At 35.2% G+C, this 20,636-nt stretch overlaps 1 protein-coding gene across 2 annotated transcripts; it reads left to right on the top strand.

Moving 5' to 3' along the window:
- Nucleotides 1-1,424: 1,424 nt before the first annotated feature.
- LOC149784711 (uncharacterized) lies at nucleotides 1,425-9,506 on the top strand. Of its 2 annotated transcripts, none has more exons than XM_089932739.1 (2): nucleotides 1,425-2,461; nucleotides 9,110-9,506. In XM_089932739.1, exons 1-2 carry the CDS (start codon nucleotides 1,642-1,644, stop codon nucleotides 9,220-9,222), a joined length of 933 nt encoding a protein of 310 aa, XP_089788865.1. In that variant the 5' UTR covers nucleotides 1,425-1,641; the 3' UTR covers nucleotides 9,223-9,506. The 2 variants fall into 2 exon arrangements, 1 of the variants encoding a protein (XP_089788865.1); XR_016413939.1 differs by having other exon boundaries at nucleotides 1,431-1,519.
- The last annotated feature ends 11,130 nt before the right edge of the window (nucleotides 9,507-20,636 follow it).

Raw genomic sequence — 20,636 nt, 5'->3', positions numbered from 1 at the left:
TTAATATTAATATTAACATAAACCCAAAGGCCCTTTTCAGGGCCAGCCATATTTCTCGAAAAGAGATAGCCTTTCCATTGCCTACCCCTTTTTTAAAAAAATTTAAAAAAAAAAAAAATCCCATGTTCAATTTCCCTTGACGCTATAAAGTCCCATCCTGTTTAAATTCCTTTGACGCTAAACCGTCCCACGATTTTTCTCCATGTTAATTTCCCTTGACGCTAATCTGACCCAGGGGTCTCTGTAATGCTAATTCCCATTGACGGTAAAGTGCCCCCATTTACTACTAATATCTTAAAATTTCGTTTCAAGTTTTCTGCTTCTCACGACGATGTTTTTATGTTTGTTACTGACATCATGTTCATTTTTTACACTGTTTGGGCCCCGGTACAGCGATTACATTATGTGTTGCTAGAATACGAGATTCTCGTTTTATATTGCGGTACACACATCACGTGCTACTGGCCATTGTGTGTTGCAAACATGGCATCATGTACCCATCATATCGTCCGATTCTGCGCGTCGGGTAATTCTGCGCAACGATATGTGATTTCTGTAAACACTGGATCACGTGTTATTTTGGGGCAAAAATCTATTTTGTATCAAGAAAAAAAAAAACGATCGTACTTTAATTAAGAAAAGTGATATTCATAAAGTGTACAAAAATATCCCACATTTAAAATCGAAATGCTTATGAAAATGTGATTTCTAAATGTCAACATGAAGATCCACTCCATGACCTTTTTAAACCTGTAGCCCAGAAAATCATGTTTACTATATATCTTTTAGAATCATGCAAATATATACATTATATAAAAAATGGAAATGTATACCTTAAAAAAAAATTCTGCATCAAGAAGTTGTCCCACACGTACAATGTCGTCTGCTACACAACGTGTCAACTTGCCGCTAGAACGGGATTCTCAAGAAATTCCCCTGCGTATAGTCTGTTTCTAAATTTTTTAGTAATTTTCCCCCATAAACAACACGTTGTAAACACATTACATCTTATTCATTATTGTTTCTCTTCAACATAATAGCTTCTTTTTATATATAAAAACTGTTTAACTTTATTAATTTTTTTACAAGATAGTTTACTTTGCTTAATATCTCTTGCCATTTATTGACATTGTTACGTAGAATTTTATAAACTAGATGTATACCTAACCTAATTACTCTACTCAACTGCTGACAGAAACAGTCCAAAGTAATATATTTCATTTTTATTGCCCGATGGGTAAACAATTAAAACACATCTTTTCAAAGTTGTGCACAGAATAGGCCGACATACCTCGAGTCATGAAAAAACGGGGGTGGTATCATGTGTGTCCAAAATTAATATTATTGTCAACATAATATTCGGGTGACAATGACCTCATTTCAAATGGTAAGCACAGCAATATTCTATTTTCGTCAAAAGGTCGAATTCGGCAAGCGTTTTGCTTCAGTGTTGGAGACAGAAACCTTATGTGCGCAGAAATACCCGACAGCATTGTACACTATTTCCGGAAATTCACAAGTATGGTAACATTACTTATCTGGTGAATTACTGTCTTTTATTTGTGTTTAGTTTCTTCATGTTTAGTATCGTGAGAATCTCTTACGCCAGGAAGGGTGTTAGTTGCCATTATTGGCAACACAATGTTCAATACAAGTGATCCGAAAAAGGTGCACGAGAAAGATACTGAAGGAAAACAATTCAAGTGTGATGCATGCAATAAAATATTAAGTTCGAATTCAAACTTGATGGCGCACATGAAGTTACATACTGCAAAAAAAACATTCAGGTGTGAAGTGTGCAATGTGACGTTCAGATATAGTTCCACTTTGAAAGAGCACACTAAGATACATACTAAAGAAAAACCATTCAAGTGTGATGTGTGTGATAAACCGTTCAGCCACAGATCTAACTTGAATGTTCATATGAGGTTACATACTGGAGAAAAGCCATTCATTTGTGAAGTTTGCAATGAAATGTTTGTTCAAAATGATCGTTTGAAGGTGCACATGATGATGCACACAGGACAAAAACCATTCAAGTGTGAAGTTTGCAATAAATTCTTTAGTAGGAGGTTAATCTTGAACGTACATATGAGGATACACACTGGAGAAAAACCATTCAAATGTGAAGTTTGTGATAAAATGTACAGTCACAATTCTAGCTTGAGCATTCATTTAAAGGTACATACTGGAGAAAAACAATTCCACTGTGAAGTTTGTAATAAAACGTTTTGCGCAAATGATCAGTTAAAGGTGCACATGAGAATACACACTGGAGAAAAAACATTCAGGTGTGAAATTTGCAATAAAATCTTTGTGAGGAGTTCAAACTTGAAGCAACACATGAAAGTACACACTGGAGTAAAGCCATTCAAGTGTGAAGTTTGTGAGAAAGCATTCAGGCACAGGTCAAGTTTCAATAACCACTTGAGGGTACATACTGGAGAAAAACCATTCAAATGTGAGGTTTGTTATAAAATGTTTGGTACAAATGATCAGCTAAAGGCTCACAAAAGGATACATACTTGACAAAAATCAACAATGTGTAAAAAAAAAATTGCAAAGTGTTCAGTACTCAAACATATCAAATAATCGCATTGCCTGATGCTCTGGGATTCTCAAATTTAAGACAGGGTCTCACCTGTATTCTAGTGAGATGTCCATCTAGCTTGTCAAAAAATAAAATATCTAAATTTGGGAGATAAAACTTCGACCATGCTGCAAAAATGCAGTTTTATTTTTAAGTTCTTTGAGGACTATTATGTGATGAGTATTTATCCCCATGTCACTGTTATGAAGATCATCTACCTATGTGTCTGTCAAAAGCTGTAAACTTAGTGTACAAAGTAGAGCATGTGACAAATGAATGAGGAACAGATTCCCTGGAATGCCTTTAATTAGTTCTCTCTTTGCTTTGACATGCACATAATTCAGCCTGTGGTAGGACAACTAGTTTTTATAATATTAAAATGTACTGTACATACTGTTTTATAGTTTAAATCTGCCATGTTTGAAAATTAACTGATTTTGTTTTTTGTTACCATTAAAAAAATTAGAAAACGTTTTTGTCATGTTATTGTTCTATGCTCGGAGTTAAGAAAACAGCCAGAACCTGTCTTCAGGGAATTGGAACTGATCCAGCAGTTGCTGTGATACGTGGTTTAGTAATTTAATTCAGACAGTCTTTTCAGCAATGTACAGTCTGCATATTGCCCTTGCCACAGTACTGAAACTACTCTTCTAAAAGTAGTTAATGACTTTCTCTCTGCTTTGGATAGCGGAAAGATTACAGTCCTTACCCTCCTTGATTTGTCTGCAGCATTTGACCATTATATATTACTTCACTGTCTCCTGCATGTATTTGGCATTCATGATACAGCCTTACTGTGGTTCAAGTCCTACTTGGTTAACAGGACACAAATTGTGTCTGCAAAAAGAATACACTCCAGCCCAGTTTATCTATGTTGTGGTGTTCCACAGGGTTCTGTTCTTGGACCTGTTCTATTCATTCTGTACACTCAGCCGCTCTCAAGTGTCTCACCAATTGTACGCTGATGACACCCAAATATACAAATCTAGCCACCCAACTGAAGTTGATGCTACCATCCAAGCTGTAGAGAGGTGCATTTCTGATGTGAAATCATGGATGACATGTAACAAGCTGCAGATGAATGATGATAAAACTGAGGCCAGTCTGAATCTGATCACAACACAAAGACTTTCTCATTCACATCCTTTACCTCAAACAATAAATATCAGCAATACCAACATTAAATTCACACAATCAGTACGAAACCTAGTTTTTTTTCTTCTGGACAGTACTCTCACATTGCACCAAATATGTCATGAACATATGCAAGGCTGCATATCTTGAGCGGAGACGCATCAGCTCAATTCACAAATATCTTTCAGTTGATGCCACTAAAACACTTGTGTGTTCATTAGTACTCTCAAGACTGGACTATTGTAACTCAGTTATGTCTGGTTCATCTCAGTATCTACTCCAGAAACTTCAAAACACAGCTGCTCAGATCATACTTAGAGTACTACGGTCAGAGAACACCTCCCTGCTGCTCCATACCCTACACTGGCTATCCATTTGATCTAGAATCAAACACAAAATTTGTTCTCTGTGCTACGTTTCACTGATGGGCTCCAGTCCAACATACCTATCCGACCTTACCCATGTGTACACACCAGCAAGATACTTATGCTTCTCTTCTGACAATCGTATACTCATTATTCCCACTATGAAAACGAAGTCAAATGGACAGTGTTCTTTTGCATGCCAGAGCTCAGAACGTGGAATGAATTGTCCACTGACACAAAGACAGTGATCCCATTCAAGAGTGCTCTTAAAACTAACTTATTTTGACTGCATGAACAAACTTAAGGCCTAATAGTTTCCTACCTTAAATATTTTTCTAATTTCATGGTGTTTGTTTTTGTAATCATATCATTGTATGTTTTTTATCTTATAGGTGTTGTCTAATGTTGTAAAGTGCTTAGAGCTTCTAACGATTAGGTGCTATACAAAGTTCTCATTATTATTATTATAATTATTCAGGTTATCATGTGCACACAACAACCGGTTAATTCATTGCCTTATTATTGTGATCAGGAGAGTTTAGGCCAAATGTGGGATGGTTAGTTTTTGAGGTGTTATAAGTAATAAAGTAATCAGTGGCTGTCCATGATGGCATCTGAGTCTTCGATATAAAATTTTCCATCCATTGCCAGAGGGGGAAATATTTACTGAAATTTTTCATCCAGACATCATTTACATGGTTGTACATCTGAAAATTAAATGTCTTGGAAATCAAAGAAGGAAGATAATGGTTTCTGGGTGATTTGATGTGGAAGGATGACAAACCTGATTCCAAATCAAGGACACCAGTGAGATATAGACTAAGCCTGATACAGTGCTATGAATCTTTGATCACTGCAGTGAAGAAAGGGCCAGACAAAATTCCTTTCTTCCACAGAAACAGTTGCAGTTTCTAAATGATAATTAAGAACTCATGTATAATGGGGGGGGGGGGAATAGTTTTAAGATGCTGATAAACTCTGAATTGATTACAAAGACCAACTCATATTATTTGACTTAAAAATGTAATGCAGCAGTCAAACAAAATATTTTATTGTGAAATCTACATTTTAGTTAAGTAATTTAGTGAAGGCATTACAATTAACTGTTGATACAATGGAATCCAAAAGGCATGGGTCAAATTTGTTTGTGATTGTGTAACATTATATTACATTTGCTGGATCTGAGTCTTTTCAGTTGTTTTTTTTTCCTGACATAATGGCTGAAACAAAAGCTAAACTCTCTGAATGAGCCAAAATAACAATTTTTACATTGGTGAAGGATAGAGAATTTGGATGAACAAAATGGCATAAAATCAGAAGAATGAGAAGACTGAAAAACCAATTTCAAACAGAACATACTAAATCCAATACAAGCAAGCAGCCCCATGACAGTTTGATGATCTTTCCAGGAGGATTCACGATACCAAGATTTTGAAAGTGACTGCGGAGAGCTTGCAGTAGGAACCAGCCATTTAACTGAGGGGGGTTCTAGGATTTTCCTTTTCAGATCCAAGGATTTGTTTCATTTACTTCAAGATGATTTTTCTTTAGCTCACAGCATTGAGCTAATTAGTCCTTTTTTGTCTACAAATCGTTGAAATAGTATTTTTAAACATCTGAATGGTTGTAGGTTTCTTAAGTTGGCCCTCTAATACATGTAAATAACTGATATGTAATCATCCACCAGTAGATTCATACTGTGTAATCTATACATCTCATTGATACATGCTCTAATATAGGCCCCGAGTCACAGAGTGGTCTAAACTGCTCTCCGTTACCAATCACTGCCATCTCACCTTTTTCTGCGTGGGTTCGAATCTAGGATTCGGCTAATGTGGGTATGTGAGAAAGCTTGCCAGTAGCTTCTTGTGGGTCAGTGGTTCTTCCTGGGGTTTTCCTGGGTTCTTCCTCCATTATTACTGGCTGCTATGCATATGCATAGTCTTTCGTGTGCTGAAAAATGTCATTAAACCCCACAACAACAACAACAGCATGCTCATGTACAGTTGTACAGTGCCTATATAAAGATGCAAAGATAACATCGATCACAACACTGAATGGGTATTGTACTATATGTATATATATATATATATATATATATATATATATATATATATATATATATATATATATATATATATCACTGATAAACATGTACACTGCCTTAATATATAAAAGTGTAAGGACACTATTGATTGCTACATCTATAATGTGTACTATTTATATCTCACATATACACTGCATAAATAAAAACGTAATGACAACATAGATCACTAGACCTGTTCTTGCTGCTTAATGCCATTTTTCAGCACAAGATAAGCTATGCATGGTGGCCAGTATAAACTGTGGAGGAAGAACCTGGGTAAACCCTGGATAGAACCATCGACCAACGATAAACTATTGGTAAGCATTCCCATATTGGCCAAACTGACACTTGAACCCATGCAGACAGAGGCGAGATGACAATGACCTGTAACAGTGAGCGCTTTAGATCACTCAGCCCGTCAAGGCCCCCCCTCCACTAAACCTGTAATGTGTACTATTTATATATCACTGATTCACATGTACACAGTCAAAATAAGATGTCACCCGTCTCTCATGTTATTTATATGTTCCTCTGATAGACACATCTAAAAAGCTTTCATCAATACATTCAGCGACATCTGTCAGTATGCCTGTTCTCTCTTGTGCCATTATCTAAAACTTATTTGCACTCTCCGTGAAGAAGTGTACCAAGAGTACTGATAGATGGAATCGGGTCGCAGTTAGTACTTCCAGTTCAGTACCCACGAATGTAGTTCTAGTCTACTTTTAGAACATTTTTTCCTCCCTCATTTTGGTGGTGATAGAAGAGTTTTATTTATGCATTTTTTATAAGGTTTTATAGGTAATTGTTTATTCTTGATAATATGAGATCAGGGTGTTGTTGTCTGTGTGTGTATTTTGGCGACAGTGCTCAGTGAGTAATAAGGCCTTGGTGACGATCCAGAAATGAAATCTGTGTTCATTTTACATGCTGCTATGTTGACAGTCCAGCATCTCAAAAAAGAGCAGGTCAACCTTTGATAAGAACTTCACCATGAAGTCATCTTTGAAGGTATTTTAGATTAACATATGATTTGCATTGATTGTCATACAGTGGAAAGGTCAGTACTGAGAGACAAATGTCGAGGACATATAGTAAAATTAATTGTGTTATGTCCTGTCAGTGCAGTATTGGAGTAAAGTTTAAATTGGTATAAAATCTTTGTTATTAATGATAGACACATGAAAGTTGAATATGTTATGTATATTGACTTTGAAAATATAATAATGAAATTAAAAGTAAAAAAAATTTTATATAAAAAGTTTAATACAATTTTAAATTAAAAAAAAAATAAATATAAAATCCCCCCCCAATGCACATATACAACATTTTTTGGAATGATATTAAATGTTATCAGCATATATATATATTTCTACACTATATACAAGTTCCAATGTTGGATATTTTTCACATTTTGTTAAAGAAAATATTTTTGTAAGTCAAAATGAGACCTTCATTTAAAATACATAAGACAAAATTATATTTTGTATTGGCCATTCAGACTATTTATTAGGGGTCCAAGCAGTTAATTTATGTGTTTATGATGAGGTCACTTACTGAGTAGCACATATCTGCTTGTATAGCCTTCAGTAATTGTTTATAAACATAGTTATAAGGTACTTAGTGAGAGTACAGAGATGAAAACTTTATACTATAACCCACTCAAGTTCTCTACTAAATCATTTTAAACTGTCTGAGAATGAAATACATGTACAGGTCAAAGGGATAAAATATGCTTTCCCCAGGTATATTTACCCTTGGATGTAAGAAAACAGCAAAATGATGTAAGTTGAACACAAAATGCATTCCATTTTATTGTTCAGTTAGGTTAAGATATTGATTGGTGTAGTGTGGCTTTATGGCCTATATGAAGTTTTGGGAATTCTAATGATCCATCTTGCTTTATGCATTGTTAATTACTAATAATATTTGTTAGCTGACACTCTAAAGATTACGTAGGAAATATTCAAACAGATTATTTGAATTTAATTTTGTACAACTGGTCTTAACATGGTTACATATCCCACATGAACAAATATCCATATTTTAGAATGTTTGGGATCAAAAGTTCACATTCAGACTCAGTACATAATAAAGGCTGACATTGTACCAATAGTGAATCTGTATGGCACATTTCTGGCTGTGTGCACTGAAAATATCCCAAAATGTTATTTTCATCATGAATATGCCTATGTATGGTAAGATATATCAGTTTAGTACTTTGACAGTGCGGTATTGAAGCATCAGCTGATATCTGATTCCACTGAATCAATGAGCTTAATAATTGGTAACCAACACTCTTAAAAATACACTATAAATGTTCAAACAGATCATTTAAATTATGTTTGCAATTTGATCTTAATAACAAGTACATTGTATATGTCCCATATATGCAAATTTCCATCCTGTTTACAAGTTTTGGGGATCAGAATTTCACATTTAGTTGATGATATAGGATTTATTGGTACCTATAGCTGATCTGTGTGACCACATTTGGCTGCATTCATTTGCAATATCCAAAATTGTTATTTCCCTCATGAATAAGGTTGCTTATTAAAGTAATATATTCTAATTTAGTACATTGTCACTTGACTTTCCTGTATACTGGTATGTACTGTTTGCACCAGTGATCAAACCTCACTGCCCCAACATTGTCTTAAACTTTATGATACATAGTCTACCTGATTAGTTATTTAACATGTAAATGGCTAAATATGCTTCTAGAAACCTCATATATTTTTAGGATGATTTTATCACTTTAATACATGGCCATTGCTTCACATTTCTGAGTGTCACTCTGTCAAATTTAATATTTTCCCCCATGCTTGCAACCTTAATGTTATTTTGAAATCACCATATCTAACACATTTTAACTTCATTTACCTAGATCTTACTGTTTTCTGGAATTAAATGAAACATATTGTATCTTTTCAGGTCTAGCCTGGTATCTGGAACAAAGTGTTAGAGTTGGATCAGCTTGGAAGCTCTCCAGTAGTCCGGTGGTGATAGCAAGGTTTCATAAAGGCATGTGCAGTGTACTGCCATAAGTGACCAAGACTAGTTCATATCATCACACTGATATATAGTACCTTAAAGACATGGCTTAGGTCTTCACGAGAGAGATCAGCACCATTTTTCAGTAAGATAGAACCTGCCTAGAAACTATTTTCCTATCCCATTGTCACCATTTGTAGTTATCGACATTGAAATGGAATTCATTTTTGCTATAAAACATGGTAGTGGTCCTGTCAGAACTTTAAATCTGAATTTGCTATTAGTTATGGAAACAACTGCCTAAGTACCGGACGCAATAAATGTGGAACATAGCACCTGTCATTGTTTCTTTAGTGTGTACACCTATATGCATCTGGGCAGGCATATTGCGGTTTGCTGCCAAAATCACTATGAGCTATGTTGCTTCACTACCCCTGGGAAAAATGTTACCAGTTGTACAGACCCAAACTACCATTTGTTTTAAATACCATTCATTAGTCAGCTATTCTGTCTAAAATTTGTCAAACTGTGTTTTAAAATTTGTATGAAAATTTAAGTTTTCCATAAAGTTTAGTTTTTAAAATTTAAATGTTTATTTAAATTGCCATTAAAATTTAATTTATCAATATTTGTAAATTTCAAACATATTTTCAGACAGCACTTATCTTGTAGTACAATTTGGTTTATACTGCATTGACAAAATTCCTATAATTAAGGAAGATATAGCAGATTTAGTTTTGGTTTCTCAAGAGCACTTGGACCAAAACTTGCACCCTGTAGAACACCAGCATTACATACTTTGTGACAGGTGTCATATGTTTTATTTGCATAAAGTTGAAATAGGTGTAGCATGCAAATATTAAAGTTTGACTAAAATTGGCATAAACTATGAGGCCTGTCAGGAATTGGGTCACAACTAGTACTTCCAGTTCTGTAGCCATCTCATTTTGATGGTGATAGAAGAGTTTTATTTATGCATTTTTGGTAGGGATTTAAAGGTAATTGCTTATTCTTGACAAGAACTTCACCGTAAAGTCATCTTTTAAGGTATTTTAGATTAACATATGATTTGGACTGATTGTCACACAGTGGAAAGGTCAGTACTGAGAAACAAATGTAGGGAACATATAGTAAAATTAATTGTGTTTTATGTCCAGATAGGGCTGTCCTTTATTATATATGTATGTGACCAATGAAGACACTTACATGGCCTAATTAAGTTATGTACTATGTACATGACATCTATCAGTAGACCTGGCTAAATGTACATGTATAATAAATGTTAAAGTAACAGATCACAAATATAGATTGCATGCTACATCTACCAGTAGACCAATCCCAGTCTATAATAAATGTACATGAGTGTTACATGTAAAATATCACAAATATATATTACATGCAGCATCTACCAGTAATCCAGCCCCTGTGTATAATAAATGCATAGAACAACATGCAAAAACAATGCAGATAAAGATTACACACACCATCCATGAACAGGTATAAATCTTTTTTACACATACACAACATAAATCAGTATGCTATGTTCAGTGCACAAACAGCCCTTTATCTGTAATGATATTGATTTTTGGGCGAGGGGCTGATATCACCTATTCAATAAAAGATGCATTTATCTATATCCATATTTGGCTGCACACATCGGTGTACATGTTATATACTTACCAGTATTTCTCGAAGCTGTGCAGCTACCGTCGGCTGTGGGTGGGTGTCTTTTGGTAAAATGTAGATTATATTTCCTGAGCAAATCATATGTTTGGTGACTTGTAAATCCACCTGGAAGAGCACAACCATCTGTCCTGTGGCCAGTTTGAATTTCAAATGTGCCCTGACTTTCCTCGAAAGGGCACTAAAGCAAAATTCCCATGTGTTTATTGACTCAGAGTCTGCACAATACCCAATAAATGTGTACAGGAACAACACGATGGTTCAGACAACCCCCTTCCATCCCCGATCCAGGTCTGGTGTTCATATTCTTAAAACTGTTGCAAAGGAAGAAAATGAAAGTTACATCAAGCTGACATGTTCTACTGTCTTTTTGACATTAAAATGTTCGCGAGTCACACCACTGTTAACATAGACAGACACCCCATTGTTGTATTTGTTGCTGCTTTTCCTCTAATTAGGGGTTTTAACTGGAACGAATGTTTGTTTCCAGATTTTAAATTTATCATGAATAACATAAAAGTTATATTACGTGGATATAACTTAAATTCAATCTGTAAGAAAAGTTCCCCCAAACAGTATGTAGTTGACTTGTACATAAACTGGCATTAATAATAGTTCATGAAAAATGTTAATACATGATCATATGAACACATTATCTTGGCCCCATATTTGATACTGCGCAAAAGCATCCCCGTTAATTCAAGATTAAGTGGCAGTGCATTTTATATTATTATGAAAGAAAGGTTAAGATGTACTTGAAGTCTTCTTGATTTGGTGTTGTATGGTACATCAACACAATATGGTTATTTAGTACCCATGCAGTGACACACATCGATAGCTGAACAGGGCAGTGTATCCCCCAGCCTGGGTTATGACCACACCAGTTTGGTCGCGAATCAGGCTTGTTAACCAATAACCACTGAGTACCGAGCCTTTGCTGTCCCAGTCTCAACTGAATCCTCGTAAGACATGTGGGGTGGGGTGGAGGCATCAGCCATATGAAGTGCCTCTTTGATACTGTAGAGGTCTTTTATTGTAAAACTTGCAAAGTATTTTTTTGCTGTTTTTTTCACCCCTTTTCCTGATTTATTTTGTCTCTCAGTACATTTTTATTTGCCTGTCGCCAATCATTTTTTTATATAGCAGAATATATATTTTTCTTCTGTTATTTTCATCCTCTGTCCTGATTTTGTTTCCGGTACATGCTATCTGCCAGTCTCTTCTGTAGTCTGGTGAAATTAGAAGACTAAAGGAAGGAAGAAAAAGAAAAAGACTGAGCGAATGGGCATAAGTTTGACTCGAAAGACTTGTTTCAACTAGCTTCACATATCCACTGAGTGTTAGTGCAGATAGATGCAGGGGTGCCAGCAGAACTATTTTCATTTTGGGTGGGAGGGTGGGAGCGGTAAAGATGTAGCAGTAATTAAGTTTTACGGAGGTACGCCAAAAAATGTTTAGAGGCGAAATCCAGAGGGGGTGGGGGTAGGGGGCAAGTACTATGTGTGGGCACCCATGGATAGATGTGAAAATGGACTAATACAGAAGAAAAAACCTGACTTTCTTCTGAGCAGAGATTTCAGTAAACATAAAAGTAAGTGACGGTCTCATATGTTTCAGTATAAACTTTTTTTTCTTAAGCCAACTGTTTAAAATAAAGTATTGTAAATTGATTTTATATAATTGATTATATATTTAGCACCATATCACATCGCCGTGTTTTCAGTCTCTGACGTTCTTACTCCTGGAAAATACCGTTTATATTTATATTTAAAATTTTTATTATTCTTAAGGAATGCAGGCTTTTGCTAATAATCAGTTGTGTTCCCAACATTTTCGTTTTTGATCTCGTGTAAGCAGTGCTAATAAAGTTCTTTAATTACAATACTATTTTTAAGTCCTGCTTTTTGCCCTACACCCTGACGTGCCAAGCATATGTGTGCTATGTTGCGGAATGTGAATTGTATGAAACATTTTAATTTTCAGCTTGCAGAAAAGAATACAATCATCAGGAAATACAGGAAATTGTACTTGCAGGTGATTACTAATATTATCGTCAGCTTCAACAAAGTTTGTGATATTCCTAACATTCTCTAGAAAATTTTAGAGACAATTATCTAAACATAAAATAACTACATAATTATTTGTTACGGATATTCACTAAAAAGACTGAAAGTAAATATGAACGATTGTTCCCCAGTTTCACCACTATGTTTTTGAAACACGAAAAGGACATAACAGATAATGTTTACAGTGTTTATGAAACCGATCCACTCAATCCCAGAAATAATCAGAAAATATATGAATTCAAATTGACTATATTTGAAACTTTTGTCACGATAGAATTTTATGTCAGGTACATAAAAACATGAATAAAACAATCCATGGATTAAACCATTACATTTAATATTTGTATTAGAAATACTTTTTAAAAGAAAATGATGCAAGGGTCTTTAGATGTCATTTAGAAGAAGAATAAAAAACTAGTAATGAATTTTGTCAGAATTTACTTAAAGTTTATCATGTTTTTATTGTATTCTGCTTATGGTAGAACGGCATAGCAACATTATATTTAAATTTAGCTCTAACTACTTACTGTAGAACGGCATAGCAACACTATATTGAAACTTGGTTCTGACTATTTACTGTAGAACGGCATAGCAACATTATATTTAAATTTGCCTCTATCTACTTACTGTAGAACAGCATAGCAACACTATATTGAAACTTGGTTCTGACTACTTACTGTAGAATGGCATAGCAACAATATATTGAAAATTGGTTCTGACTACTTACTGTAGAATGGCATAGCAACACTATATTGAAACCTGGTTCTGACTACTTACTGTAGAACGGCATAGCAACACTATATTTAAACTTGGTTGTAACTACTTACTGTAGAACGGCATAGCAACAATATATTGAAACTTGGTTCTAACTACTTACTATAGAATGGCATAGCAACAATATATTAAAACTTGGTTCAATATTTCGATAGGCAATGGATTCTGACCCCACATCCCAACAGAAATTTCTAAATATCAAAGAGGTGGGAATCGTCAGAGGAAACTCGGATTACTGATTTCTGTACAGAATCAGATACATCTACACTGCAGTTTCAGCTCAACCTCCTGATCTATCAGAAACATCATTATGCAATAAAATCTTTTGTACAAACATGGTTAGTTCTTGGAATATTTAACCTTCAACACGCCTGCGTGAACTGCAATATGATTCATATACAGTAGTTGCTATTGCGATCTTTAGCCACGTCCATTATACGGTATTTCTCAGATCGCCGAGACCTGTCAGCCATTAGTACGGAGACAGTGACGATATCTCCCAGATTACAACCGTCATTGCGGCTGCGCTTGAGGTCTTCAGTTGTAGCCGTAGCACTTGTGTTAGACATTATGATGTATGTTATAGTGTGGTCTCAACACTCGACTTAGACAGAATTAGGGCTGTGATACTTGCATTGGACATTATGAGCTCTGTTATTGGAGCCCGCTCTTGACGTCGACAGGATGAAGTCTTTAGCGCTAAAGAAGATCATTCTTTATGCAGTACATTGGCATGAGAGAAAATAAAAATCAGATGATGTCTTTGGAAGTGCATTCGCTTTAAATATACTCAGTAACTTGGTATAGCCAGTCTTCAATGAACGCTAAATCTTCCTTGCTGAGCGATTTCTAACAATAACCAAATTCTTTTAAAGACTGATCTTGCTACAAGTCAATGTATTTCCTTCAATTCAGCTTATATTTACATCAACAGCTGTAATGATGACGACATAAAGAATGACATTTAATACTGTACTACTACTACATTTAATACTGTACTACTAGTACATTTAATACTGTACTACTAGTACATTTAATACTGTTCTACTAGTACATTTAATACTGTACTACTAGTATATTTAACTGTTCAACTAGTACATTTAATACTGTTCTACTAGTACATTTAATACTGTATTACTAGTACATTTAATACTGTATTACTAGTGCATTTAATACTGTACTACTAGTGCATTTAATACTGTACCACTAGTGCATTTAGTACTGTACCACTAGTACATTTAATACTGTACCACTAGTACATTTGATACTGTACCACTAGTGCATTTAATACTGTACCACTAGTACATTTGATACTGTACTACTATTGCATTTAATACTGTACTACTATTGCATTTAATACTGTATCACTAGTACATGTAATACTGTTCTACTAGTGCATTTAATACTGTTCTACTAGTACATTTAATACTGTACTATTAGTGCATTTAATACTGTACTACTAGTACACTTAATACTGTACTACTAGTACATTTAATACTGTACTACTATTGCATTTAATACTGTACTACTAGTGCACTTAGTACTGTACTTCTAGTGAATTTAGTACTGTACTGCTAGTACATTTAATACTGTACCATAGTACATTTAATACTTTACTACTAGTACATTAATACTGTTCTACTAGTACATTTAATACTGTACCACTAGTACATTTAATACTGTAGTACTAGTGCATTTAATACTGTACTGCTAGTACATTGAATACTATACTACTAGTGCATTTAATACTGTGCAACTAGTGATGCCGTCATCTTATAAACTATTATGACTTGCATTTGATTTTGAGTTTAATTCTATTTCTCAGCAGAATATATACTGCACATGGTGGCCAGTAAAACTAGTGGAGGAAGAACCCGGAAAAATCTTAGTAAGAACCACCAACTCACAGAAGCTACTTGCGGTTTTCTCACATTCCCACAATGAAGGAGGCAGAGACTCGAAACCACGTGTACAGAGGTGAGATGGCAGTGATAGGTAATGGCAAGCCCTTTAGACCACTTGGCCACCTGGTGCCCATATAACTTGCATGTGGGGTTCTTTATTTCTAAGCAATACACTAGAATAACTGCATGTAGAGTTCAGTATTTAGAAACAAAACACCATTGCACAGGATCTGTACATAAATCAGGCATAATTCTCAGGGAAAAGTTACAATCAGACATTCCACAGATTCCCTAGTTGAATGAAGAAATGAGTACACTTTCTATCAAAGAAATATTCAAAAGACACAAACCCATCAAACACAAGAGTTTACGCATTCCCTAATTTAAGCCATTCGACCATTCCAATGGCCTATTTGTTAGAGCTTCAGCCTCAGATGCTTGAGGTCACGGGTTCAAACCCCGGCAGAGTCATATGAAAGACTTGTAAATACGGTACAAGCAGCGCCTCACTTGGCACTCAGCAATAAGAGGTAAGTGTTAGGAATGGTCAGGTTGGTGTCAGGATAATGTGACTGGTGTGACACGATGCTACATGTCTACGGCATGATGCCTCAGTGCTAGACAACACTATAAACGGGCACTCTGCAGACACTGCAGACATCGTAGCAATATAACTGAATTTTTTAAAAGCTACGTTAAAATTCCAAAAACACACACTTTCTTAAGCCATTCACTGTAACACGTATGTATACATGCATTTATGATTATGCATTTTTCATCTGTATTTCTGCTTTATTCTCAATATATCTTAATATATCTATGGTACAATCTTCCTTTTATAAGACTTTCAATAAAGTGTCCATCATCCTTCATTTTTTAATACAACACTCTACCAGGATCTTATTCTTTGATTGCATCAATTCGTTTTATAGTTGAAAATATTTTACTTTACTAAAAATACTTGCATAGAAGCTACATGTCTATTTATAGAACATAGGTTTTCTCTTGCGCATCCTTGTCATGACATAATTACTTGCAAATATTGTCGATGAACAATGCGAGGTTCTCTGTTAGTACCAAAGACTTCCATCCAAGTAATCTGTCCCAAGTAATTTATCACAAGAATATGTGTGCCCAACATAATTTGGACCTTTGAAGTAATATTGGTGTCCAATGAGACGGTGTTGCTTCCACCATGCAACACCAGCATAAGCAGTACCTCTCATCGATAATCTTACAATCTCTCTGGACATAACAAACCCATATTGAAGGAATTTGAGGTGCATTGATACATAATCTATAACAGTAATGACATGTGACCCCATGTGAATTGACATTGACAAGTTTACACTAATATGGCATTCTGTCCCCTTGAGAGAAGTCTCAAATCTAAAATGTCCTTTGGCTAAATATGGGGATAGCAGTTTGGCCCTTAATGGTTATATTAAAAACGTCTCTTTTTAACATGGGGATGGCGCTCTGGCACTCCATGGGAATGTCAATGCTGGGACTACATGATTAACAAAAGGATGGCACAATGGTTCCCTATGATAACTAATGTGATATTAGCTTGTAGAGTGTTATTGGCCGTTTCCATCTTGAAAATCTTCTAGCCCCTTACAGTAATTGGATTGGTAAAAATGTACGTAGGTTTAATATGGCGATGACACTGGCTTACTATGGAAAATGTAATTTTAACTTGTGAAGAGTTAAGGGCATTTTTACGTTGAAAAATGTCTGTTCCATTATGGAAAATATAATCTTAATATTGGCGGGGGGGGGGGATTACTCTCCAACACACCGCTTTTTTAATATGCTATCCATCACACCTACTTTTGAATACTATCCAGGACCCACCTTTTAATATACTATCCAACACTTACTCTACTCTCTAGCAAAAAGGGTATGAATGTTCATGCACACGATATACTTACGTACATGCAAACATACTATTGCATACAAGATGTGTTGCAGACACTAGAGCCACACAGACATACTATACTGTGATACATAAAAGCGGGTCAAGTTGTTTTAACAGGTTTGTAGACATAAATATATAAAAGCATATAAATAAAGAAAAATATGTCAATCATATTGAGTTGTTCTAGCAATCTTGGTGGCCTTGAAAATGACTATAGTGTTTTATTACACAAAGAGTGCTTAACTTAGTCGACATTGCTTGAACGTTCTGCTGGTCTTTGTCTCTTAACTGGGTCTTAAATAAAAACACTCTTCAGGAATTAGTGTCAGTCCACATAAATTCTAAATCCAAGAATCAAATGGCTATCCAATACATATGAAAAGAAGACGGAGAAGTAACATGAACTGGAAAAGATCTACTTGTAGCAATGACTTGTATCCAAATAATCTGTCATGTAATACAAATTTAACAAATTTAATTTCTTGTTTAGATATGTTACTTAACCAGATGTTGTTTAGTTTAAGCACGATACTATTTCATTTAAACAAAATAATATTCTATAAGCAAAAATAGTGCATAACATTATCCAACCAATACTATTTGCATTTAGGGAAAATAATTTTGATCCGAGTCCAGACCTGGGCTGTATCGAAGAATACGATCTCCTATGCGCTGTTGGTAAAAGCATAAAAATTGAAATTTGTAATAAAATATTTAGTGAGTGTGATCAATTAAAGGTGGGCACGCAAATACATGCGTAAAGTCTGCAGGAGAATATTTAGTAGGCTTTGTGGTATAAACATGAAGGAGCACAAGACGTAGCAGAGACAAATTAAAATGTGGACTTTCAAAGCCAGCATCTCGAATTGTAGCTAAAACTACCGAATTATTTCTGTGCATAATTCATATTGCTAATTCCTAGCTTGTTGACTATCTTACACTTTGGACAAGACAATACTATGCTAGATATTGTTTCTTCGATTGAGACCATTAGAATGGGAGATGACAGTTGTATGCACAGCAAAACTATTGGAATAAACGAATGACGTCGAGGTAGGGGAAAATGCAAGTGAATGATATAATTGTGGAACTTCTGATACAGACTGCTGAGAATGAAAACCTCATCCAGAAAGCAATTATCAAAAAGTGGAACTTGTCCCAATTAATCACTAAAGCCGATAAGATAGAAGACACGTCAACGGAAATAAAGGATATGAAACCAGAAAAAGCAAAAGCCATCACAAAGGTGCAGCAGAAAAAGACAGGTAAGAAAATCCAATACCCTTGGAGCTGCACAAAGTGTGTGTGTGTGTGTGTGTGTGATTTTGGATTTTTAACGTAGCTTCACAAATTTTCAGACATATAGCTACGACGTCTGCTGTGTGGCAATTTATAGTGATGTCTATCACTGGGGCACCATACTGCAGACATGTAGCATGAAGTCCCACACAGTCACATTATCCTGACACCAGGCCGACCAGTCCTAACACTAATCTCTAAATGCTGAGCGCAAGCAAGGCAGCTGTTAGTACCATTTTTATAAGTCTTTGGTATGACTCTGCAGGGGATCGAACCCGCAATCTCCCGCACCCGAGGAAAACGCTCTAACCACTAGGTCACAAGAGCAGTTGAACTTATGAATCCACAAGTTTGAAAAAATGTGACACATCCTGGGTGTTTCTCTTTGTCTGTGCAGATGTTAAGTACCTGTGAAGAAAAGCACATGAAATTTTAAATACTGACACAGAAATAAAGAAAACAGAATATAAATGGCATTCATTTGCAAAAATGAATTGCATGTAATGTTTCTTACTTTGTATTAAAACTTCAGGCACAAATAAGTATATGTTTCTCTTCCCGATCTTACTATATATCTTAGGCAAGTAAATTTAGTTCTTAGGAAAGAGCTGATAAATCTAAATTGTTTAAGTACATTTTTAGGTTTATAGATCATCTATTTAGTACGTACGCAAAAGTCTGCCGAATCTTGGCCCCTCCCTGTACACATGTATACATTTTTACCCACCCACCCCCGTGTATGTACACTTGATGCACTCCCCTCCCGAGTTCTCTAGAATGACCTATATTTAATCGATGCAGAAACGATCATGGATTAATGACATTAACGTGTTTAATAAAACATGTTCAAGGCTTGATACCTTGATGTTTAGAATCAGTTATTTCTTTTGTGTCCAGCCAGATATTTCACATCATGTTGTATATACTGTAGATATTGTACATAACAAATAGAAGGCTTCAAGGTAGATTATTTCTGTAACTAGAGTAACCTTTCCTAAATTAAACCTTTTTAGTATTACATGTATTATTATTATTACTTATTGTGTACAAAAAGTACATGTATCATCATCAGTTAAATTAATTTTATTAAACAAATTGATTTATTGTATTAATACTGTACATGGATTAAAACTAAAAGACAATTCACTTTGCAGTTTTTATGCGCTTTAGAGTTCTTGTCAAGGTTTGATAACTTATCTGACATTAATTGTCTAGACTTTGTCATCTGACATTATCCATCTAGACAGTGTCATCTGACATTAATCATCTAGAATATTTCATCTGGCGTTAATCATCTAGACTATATCATCTGACACTAATCATATAGATCATTTAATCGGACATTAGTCATATAGACTGTCATCTGACATTAATCATGTATGGGCCCCGAGTGGCCGAGTGGTCTAAAGCACTCTCTATTATGGATCACTGCCATTTTACCTCTGTCTGCGTGGGTTCGAGTCTAGGATTCGACCAATGTGGTTATGTGAGAAAGCTTGCCAGTAGCTTCTTGTAGGTCGATGGTTCTTCCCGGGTTCTTCTTCCACTAATAATACTGGCCGCCATGCATAGCCTATCGTGTTCTAAAAAATGGCATTAGACCCCAAAGCAACAACAACATTAATCATTTAGACTGTAATCTGACATTATCCATCAAGACTGTAATCTGACATTATCCATCTAGAATGTAATCTGACATTATCCATCTTGACTGTAATCTGACATTATCCATCTAGACTGTAATCTGACATTATCCATCTAGACTGTGTCATCTGACATTATCCATCTTGACTGTAATCTGACATTATCCATCTAGACTG

Source organism: Sinohyriopsis cumingii, chromosome 14 (assembly GCF_028554795.1).
Source record: "Sinohyriopsis cumingii isolate HCF-2022 chromosome 14, ASM2855479v2, whole genome shotgun sequence".
Lineage (NCBI taxonomy): Eukaryota > Metazoa > Mollusca > Bivalvia > Unionida > Unionidae > Sinohyriopsis > Sinohyriopsis cumingii.
Note: the sequence above shows the minus strand (reverse complement) of the source record. Positions and strands in the feature narration are given on the sequence as shown.

Coding starts and splice junctions, on each gene's coding strand:
- LOC149784711 (XM_089932739.1), top strand. CDS start 1,642: ATGTTCAATACAAGTGATCCGAAAAAGGTGCACGAGAAAGATACTGAA. Junction 2,462..9,109: donor TGGAGAAAAACCATTCAAAT/GTGAGGTTTGTT, acceptor GTATCTTTTCAG/GTCTAGCCTGGTATCTGGAA.